Source organism: Peromyscus leucopus, chromosome 14, assembly GCF_004664715.2.
Source record: "Peromyscus leucopus breed LL Stock chromosome 14, UCI_PerLeu_2.1, whole genome shotgun sequence".
In the NCBI taxonomy this organism is placed as follows: Eukaryota; Metazoa; Chordata; class Mammalia; order Rodentia; family Cricetidae; genus Peromyscus; species Peromyscus leucopus.
In genome coordinates this window covers 27,881,138-27,890,232 of record NC_051075.1, presented here as the reverse complement: position 1 = coordinate 27,890,232, position 9,095 = coordinate 27,881,138, and the positions used below count along the sequence as shown (strand labels likewise).

The 9,095-nt window shown below is 38.7% G+C and overlaps 1 protein-coding gene across 1 annotated transcript; it reads right to left on the bottom strand.

Moving 5' to 3' along the window:
- Positions 1 to 7,369: 7,369 nt before the first annotated feature.
- LOC114704064 (ferritin light chain 1-like) lies at positions 7,370 to 8,685 on the bottom strand. Its single transcript, XM_037210995.1, has 2 exons — positions 8,534 to 8,685; positions 7,370 to 7,894 (listed from the first exon to the last, which is right to left on the bottom strand). Exons 1-2 carry the CDS (start codon positions 8,683 to 8,685, stop codon positions 7,480 to 7,482), a joined length of 567 nt encoding a protein of 188 aa, XP_037066890.1. The 3' UTR covers positions 7,370 to 7,479.
- Between the last annotated feature and the right edge of the window lie 410 nt (positions 8,686 to 9,095).

Sequence of the window (9,095 nt, the reverse complement as noted above, 5' to 3'; positions counted from 1 at the left end):
CTTTTCCTTTTCGTTTAAGGGCACCATCTACTTTGGCAGAAGAGTGTGGCCAATTTACATTTTTCTAGTTATGTAAGATGTTATGCGTGGAAACTTGCCTTAAAAGCTTTATTTCACTTCGGTGATATTTTAGCTTCTTTCTCAAAGACGGTGCCTTGGGCAATTGCTACTGGTTATCTTGTCTTATCCAAAACTCCGGCTCAGCTTTGCCACTTTGTCCAGGAGGTGAACATCCACCACAGTTTGTAGCCCGCATGCTTGGTACCCTTGGACTTGCTGTACATTGCAAGCTACCCCTAAGCTGTATTTTCTGTTTTGGTAACTCCATGCTCAAAAGACACTTTAGGCCTATTTGGTATGTCTAGTATACAGTTGGGAAGAGCTAGATCAATACCCAGGAAAATTTCAGAAGAGAGGAGCCTGGAGAATACAAACAAGAGGGCAGAATGCAGTCCCCAGTGAAAGAAAACCAAGTCATATATATATGACTCTAGAAAGCATGAGACTAGAGACACATGGTGTAGAAGGGTTAGATGGAGGACATTGATTAGTAGTCCCTGAATCAGGCAAAAGCTTTAATATGCCTCTATTCACAGAACAGATGACAGTGAAGAGAGGTCCTAAGTGGATTCAACTGTTCAGCTGTATTTGTAATGTACTTACTACTTATACCTAATTACTGTGCAGAGAAGTTCTACATGTTGATAAGCATCAAAAATGGGGTGGAGTGCGTTTTAACTGGCTAGCACAGTAAACCTGCCTGTGTCAATCCTGCAGCTTCCATGTCCATATCTATAAACAGACTCACATGCTAACTGCATCACAGAGAAAAAAAAAATCTGAGATCACTTCAAACCACAGGAGGAATTCTTAGTTAGAGATGAAGAACTTCTCTAGGATAATCTAGATTATAATAGCAATTGCAAAAGCATTTAAAGTACGTGGAGGAAATTGTTGAACAAAATAAAGGGAGGGGTGGTGACTTCAGATTTAGTTCAAGTTTGCAAGCGGTAGAAACTGTTAGTCATTTCAGGTACTGGGTTTTACAAACCCCAAGTCCTTGTCCTTCTATTTGCTTCCACTTATATAGGCATAAAGAAAAGGGTTACAGTAATCCATTCCAATGTCATACTACAATAATAGAGATTTTTCATAGAAAACTCTTCAGTTTGTTTTAATTAAAAATAGATTTTATTTCATATAATGTATTCTGATTATTGTTCCTCCTCTCCAGATTCCTCTCAGGTCCTCCTGAGTCACACAAATCCACACCCTTTCTTGATCTCTCTGTTTTCATTTGGGTTTTTCTTAAAATGGATTCTTTTTCTCAGATGATATAACCTGTTTACAGTTTTACCTCCCTCTGTTCCTTTCAGTTCCTCCTCTCCTCCCCTCTTGTCTGGATCCATTCCCTATCTGTCTCTCATTAGAAAATAAACAGGCTTCTAAGGGATAATAATATAATATAACATAATATAATATAATTAAAATAACATAATATAAGATAAAACAAAAACTAATATACTGGAATAGGACAAAACAAACAATAGAAAAAACTCAAGAAAAGGCTCAAAAAAACAGATTTGGGCACAGATATTCACTTGTTTGCACAATCAGGAAACCTATAACTAACTAAAACACTAAGCTGGTAGCTCTAAGAAGCTATAAGGCAAAGGACCCGTAGGACACAAAGAGAAGAAAAAAGTTAAAATATATTTATATTAAATAAAACAAAAATAAAAAATAGGATTAAGAACAAAATACCCTGACATGACATAATGAGACAAAGAACCTCCAAAGACGCCACTGAGTTCATTTTCTTTTGATAACTGAGTTCATTTTCTTTTGACAATCTACTGCTGAGCACGGAGCCTACCCTTCACAGTCGTTTGTTTTCCCAGTGAGAATCCCTTGGAGGAAACTCAGTTTCCATTTGTAAGTGGTTATCAATTCGTGGTAGCTTCTGGGTCAGAGATGGGGCATATGTCCACTTTTCCTTTCAGTTCTAGGACCCCACCTGGTGAAGACTCTATTCAGACTCTGAACATACTGTCTCAGTCTCTGAGTTCATGTGTGCATGGATCCTGTTGATAAAGAGGGCTCTGTTTTCTTGGTTTCCTCCATCCTGTCTGGCTCTTATACTCTTTCTACTGTCTCTTCTGCAGGGTTCCCTGAGCTCTGAAGGAAGGGATTTAATGGAGACATCGCCATAAGGCCTCTCCTTCCCTGCATAATGACTGGCTGTGAGTCTTTGTATTTGTTCCTAGCTACTGTAGGAGGAAGCTACTCTGATGATGGCTGAGCAAGGTCTTGATCTATGAGTATAGCAGAATGTCATTAGGAGTCATTTTATTTCTATATTCTTTTAGTAGAAGAGTAAAATTTGGTTTTACTGTAGGTCCTTGGACTATCTAGTTTGGGTTTTTGGTCACCAAAGCAGTGTCAGGAATGAGTTTAATCTCATGGAGTGGGTCTTCAGTCAAACAAGATACTGGCTGGTTACTCCTACAATCTTTGTGCCACCATCTTACTGACATATCTTGAAGGGAGATCACCACTATAGATCAAATGGTTGGTATTTATGTTTCTACTTTGGTAACATGCAGAGTACCTTCCTGTACCAAAGATCTAGAACATAAAATTAAAGGCTCTATGTAGGCACCAGCTCTACTTCTCCGTGGTCAGTGAGTTGTGTGGGTGTTATCTTCAGCAATGGGGCCTTGATGTCAGTTTGTGGAGAGCAACCCACTGTCTTGTAAATACCCTGGGTTGTTTGAGGGTTCCCATAGGACTGCTTGGACCAGCAACACAATTAGACGTAGCCCATTTCCAGTATAGAAGCTTCATTTGATGACAAGAGATGTCTGGTTGTTGTTATTTTAATCTCAGAAACCAAAATATTTCAAGTGGAAAAAAAATTAAATCATAAGCAAGCCAGGCTCATGTTGTTATCCCAGCACTCTATGATGCTGATGCAAGGGGATTTCTGTGAATTTAAGGCCAGTTTGAGCTATATAGGAAATTCAAGGCCATCCTGTGTTACATGGAGATAAACTGTCTCTAGCCTTCTCCCAAATAAGAAACAAAGATAGCTGAGGAGGCGAGTGAGTAGGAAAAATAACAAAATAAACTGCAGTTTATCCTTGCTTCCCTGTTGCAATATCTTAATACAAAGGAAGCTTGTTTCTTAAAGCTCCTTATCGTAAACTGTGCTCATTCTTTCTAATCATTCCTATCTTACAGTAACTACTATTCATTTTTTAAGAAACACAAAATTATATATTCAAATAACACAGAGTTTTTCCACATGTATACAATTCTACTAATCCCTGACCATAATGAAAGAACTGTCATAGCTTTCGTGTTATAGGAAATGCTGGGGTAGGAGAGACGGCTCAGTCATTAAGAGCACTGGTTGCTCTTCCAGAGGTCCTGAGGTCCACTGCAGAGCCTTGAGTCCCATATGGTAGCTCACAACTGTCTATAGCTGTAGTCCCATAGGATCCTATGTCTTCTTCTGTTGTGCATATATACATGCCGACAAAACACATGTGTACATGAAATACATAAATACGTAAATGCCTATAAGACAGCAGTCTCTCAGTTCTTATTAGCTTCAGTCCTAATGGTCTTAAATGTAGTTGCATGTATACCGGAAGCATGCTTTAGTTTTATATTCTTTAGAATATTAGCTTATATATAATTACTGAAAATTACATTTAAAAAATCTACTGTACATAAGCTAAACTGATGTTGGAATGATATATATGTTTATTTGGTGTGACAATATGATTATTATGAAATATGTTGTTTTGCTAATATGACTAAACTGGCAAAATTTATAAGATGCTGACTCCAGAAATCATCCTGACTTGATCTTGTCAATAAAGTTTCCACTTTGTGACTCTAATGATATTAGGGATCTTGAGCAGTGGACATCATTTTCCCCACCTACTCTGGAGAACAAATTGCTTTCTTCTGTACTGTAAGTGAGTGATATTCCTAGCTTTCTTAAAAGAACTCCCCATGATGTTGCTGGAGTCTGATCCAGACCAGTCATGTGTGGTAGGACAACCTTGTGTGCCTGCTAGCCATAGCAAGAAATACAACATAAGAAAGAAAACACACATTCCCTTCTGAGTAGGCATGAAACTAGTGATGCATCCTCTTTGTCCCACACAACATAAAATATAGCAAATTCACATGGTTTAGTAGCCATTATGCTTCCATGAGCTTCAGAGACAAGGACACATGTGTATATACTTAAAAAGCAACAAGTGGAATCACTGAGGACTTATCCTCTTGAAAACTATGTATTTCTTCTCTATTGTCTGTTCCCAAGTACAAAATAACCAAACTAGAAGCTATGTAAGTCAAATCCTATCTACATGCTGTGCTTAATTCTCAAGGAAGAAGCCAGTGGCCTGCTTGGATTGCTCTTGGGAGAATCAACAGGATTGGAATCTAAAGAACACAGAAGGACAGAACTACCAAGGAGAACCCCAAGCTCCTTGTATATGCTGCTGCCATGAAGACTGTTGTAATGTATAGTTGCTTTAAGGAGGGGGCTGTGAAGACAATTTCTCCAGTTCTGTCAAATCCTTTAAACTACCACTTATCAACTCAAATTTATTTGGATATGAGCTGCCTCAAAGGAGATTCAGAGGCATTTGTTGAACATTGACACTAAGGCAAACATGTTATAAAGGCTGGGGTAAAGGTCTGGATATAAATTTACTGTGTACATGACCTAGATCTTTTCATTAGCATTGTTCAACTATAATCAAATTTATAGGAATTACATTGGACTTGGGAACCTAGAAGGCAGGATTTCTGCCTACAGGTATGGTACCCTTTTCATTTTCTCTCTCTATTATTAGAGGACCTCAGGCGGGAATTTTCAGAAAGAGTGGCAACCTCCTTTCCTTCTAGTATGGTACCGTCTAGTATCTCTCTCCAGTTGGAACTAGCATGTAAATCAAAACTAAGTTGGCTTAGGTGATGTAATTATTTATCAATACACCAACAAAAGATTCCCTGCAAAATGACTTGATGAGCTCATTTCACTCTTCTGTCACAGCTGACAGATCTTCTTCTACATGTGGTGGCTCTTCTCCATCATGAGTAAAGTAGTAATTACAGAGAGCCCCCACATAAAGATGAAGGGGATGAGAGAGAGAAAACTGCTCTGGCTCCATTGCCAGAGTAAACAAGGATAGTATTTGTTCTCTTTCTTAATATAAAGAGAAATTGCAAGTTTATGGGAAGGCCTTAATATCCAGGAATAGTCTACTTGATGTATGGTGTGGAATCTAGTACTATAGACTTTGTATAAGTTCCATGAGAGATTACAAATAAAGAAAATATATGACTGTAAAGTAAAAATAACATATGGAGGTAGCTGAGAGATGTAGATGAATTTCTAAATGGTCTTACTAAATAAAAAATAAGGAGCCAAATATAGGGGTGAAAGCCTTAGAGAGATCAGGGAAATAGGGAAAGCCACCAGCCAACCTTACCTCACCAACTCTACAGCTTCCAAATGCGAGTTACTTCCTATCTACCCATGCCTTTGTTGTATTGCTGTTCTGCTCTCTCATTTTCTCTCTTAGCCAAGCTACCTCACTTCCTCTTCCTACACAGCTCTGTTACTTTCTGTCTGTCTGCAAAGACCTCCAGGATTCTATGGTTGGTACTGGGATTAAAGGTATGTGTCACTACACTTGGCTCTGTTCCCTAGTGTGGCCTTGAACACACAGAGATCCTGCCTGCTAAGTGATAGAATTAAGGGTGTGAGCAACCACAGCCTGACTTCTTTGTTTACTTATAATGGCTTTCTTTTTCCTCTGATTCTCTAGGCAATCTTTATTTATCAAAGCACAAATAATATATCACATTTCAGCACAAATAAAATATCACCACATTTCCCCTTTTTTGTCTAATAAAAAATTTTTAAAAATTTAAAAAGATAACTAATATAAGAAAAACTATATACAATAAGTACAATAACTATATACAATATATATAAGCAATAAATACATCAACAATGTCTAGTCCATTTGCCTTTGACAAATTCAGAGAAACTATTCCATTATCTATCCTATATTTATGAGTCTAAAGTTTCATATCTAATTTATCTTTTATCATAACCAAGGAAAATTATAATTGTAACTATCTAGTCTTCAACTACATCAAAGACTCCATAAGGATATAATATTACCTAAGTAAACAGGAAATGCATTGTGAGGAATTTCCAAAATTCTGGAAATGACAGAGACAGCTGGCTGCCTGGACAGTCATCCAAAGTTCTTCTGCAATGTTGAGGCATCCCTTCTTCAGCCTACAGGCCTAGAGTCTCTCAGTAGCTTCTTCCTGTGTCCTGTAGACTATCTGGCAGTCTTCTCTGTGAAGCAGGTACCCGAAAGACCATCTAGTCTTGTAAAGTTCAGTGATCACCTTTCTATGGGTCCTGCATGTACAATTGATGTAACAAGTTGTCATCAGTCCAGGCAATAGCAGTTTCTTGCCCAAATGACCAGTTCTGTCAAGAAGAAGATAAACTCCAAGAGTGACCCCCATGTGAGTCCATGAGAAATTGTATTAAAGGGTCATAGTATTATGAAGGTTGAGAACCACAGGTCTAAGATATAGTAGCTTTATCCAATTTTAGCAAATAATGTTATACTTCAATGTATGGACTGTCAGTAAGTAATACTATAGAAATTATTCTTCTATGTAACAAAATAATATTTATCATTAATTTTTATGGAAAAAATTGGAAGCATAAATTACCCATCTTAATAAAAAGACTCAAAAGTACTACATAAGTTTAAAGGAACTCAGTCTAAATATACATTGATAAAGTGAAGAATTTCCAAAATGAAGGTATCAAGGCCCTATATACCACCCTGAATTTCATGAGTCACACCTCCACTCTCATCAGTTCTAGTCTTTCAATCTGGATCAATCTGGATCTATCTACTTCCTACTTTAGAGCAATGAAACAGTTAATAAATTTGATTGTCAGAATTGTCTGTGCATGTGTATATAAATGCATATGTATTCATTCATATGTGTATGTATCAGTGTCCTCTTTTTGTTAGTTGGTCATTTATTAAAGTTATATATTCACTGAATTTTTTGTTGTATGATCACTATCTCATTTGACATTTTTATGTGTACTCTAAACTGAAACACTCCTAACAATAGTACAGATTTTCTCTCATATCAAATTACTCAAAACATAGAGACTAGACAATAGCTAATAATAAAGATTATAAAAGGCTAGAATTGAATAAATCTAAGATATTTTTAACTTCTTTTTTTTTTTTTACTATTTCAAAATACTTTATTTTCTCTTGGTCCCAAGACTTGGAAGGGGCTCCAGAGCGGTTACAAAGCTGCCTAGAGGTTTGGGTGAAGGTCCTGAGGCTGGCTGGTACAGAGCAGAGGAGGGATCCCCTTGGAAGGTGACGCCTCCTAGTCATGCTTGAGAGTGAGCCTCTCAAAGAGGTACTCGCCCAGAGATGGCGAGGGCACACCGGTCTGAGCTGGCTGTTGCCCAGTCACCCTGCTGAGGTTCATCAGGTGGTTGCCCATCTTCTTGATGAGCTTCACCTCCTCATCCAGGAAGTGGTTTTCCAGGAAGTCACAGAGGTGAAGATCTGTGCGAGCAGAAGCCAGGGCATGAAGATCCAAGAGGGCCTGGTTCAGGTTCTTCTCCAGGGCCAAGGCAGCTTCCATGACCTCCTGGGATTTACCCCACTCATCTTGAGATGGCTTCTGCACATCCTGGAATAGTGTGCGACCTCTGCGTTGGTTCTGCATCTTGAGCAGCCGCTCGGTGCCCTCACACTTCTGCAGCCTCCACTTCAGTGGAATAATTCTGACGGACCTGGGAGCTCATGGCTGATACGCAGTATGGAGCTAATCACAGAGAGACAGTGCTGGCTGGTTCTGGGAGGTGAAGGCTGCGAGGAGATGGTCCCAGAGGCTGCGACCGGAGACAATGGGAGGCGGCTAGATGCTAACAAAGGGAGGCCCCGGGTCTGCTCCGTCCAAACACTGTTGAAGCAAGACACAGACACGAGATCTCCGGGCACTGCTCCTATTTTTAGCTTTTTTTTTTTTTGGTTTTTTCGAGACAGGGTTTCTCTGTGTAGCTTTGCACCTTTCCTGGAACTCACTGCTTTTTAATATATTTTGTCAATTCTTTGTAGAGTTCATATTTGTATAAAGTATATTTTCATCATAATCACACGTTGCTACCTCCCTCCAATGTTCCCATGAGTACACCAACCCATCTTTCTCCCAACTTCATGTTCTCTTTTATCATCATCATCTTCTTCTTTATCATCATCATCACTGTCATCATCATCATCATCATCATCATCATCATTATTGCAAGCCCAATTAATGCTGACCATATGTATGTGGGTATGGGCCATCTACTGTGGCCTGAGCAACCGACCAGCACCCACATCCTCAAAGAAAAATTAATCTTCTTCCCTCATCAACCATTAACTTCCAATACCTCTTCTTGAAGGAGTGGAGCCTTAGGAGGCACTCCTCATCCACACCTGTAATTTTGTCTGTCTTGACATTGGTGATGGATTTGCTGTGAGTTAATGTATTCAACAGCCATGTCATGTCTAGAAGACAGTATTTCATGGCTCTCTTCTCCATCATTGTATTTTCTCAGTGCTCCCTCTTCTGAGATGTTGCCTCTCCTCCTTGGACAGGGTGAAGTTGATAAAAAATGATCCATCTATGGCTGAGCACTCAGTCATTTATTCTCAGCACTTTGACCAGTTATGAGTCTCTATGTTAACCACTACCTATTGCAAAGAGAAGCTTCTCTGGACAAAGTAGTGAGTATAGGTATAAACTTAAATACTTAGAAGGCAACTTAACAACATGAGCATTTAGTAAAACAACCAGCTTCCCCAGGGCCTATTATGTCCCCAGTCAGTATAGTAGAACACAGGTGACATGAAATAACAAGGGGGAGATACTAAAGGTTAAATTATGAATTTATATTTTAAAATATCCATTAACATCTTGAGTATCATATGTGGCCTTCTCTATGAAGTAAA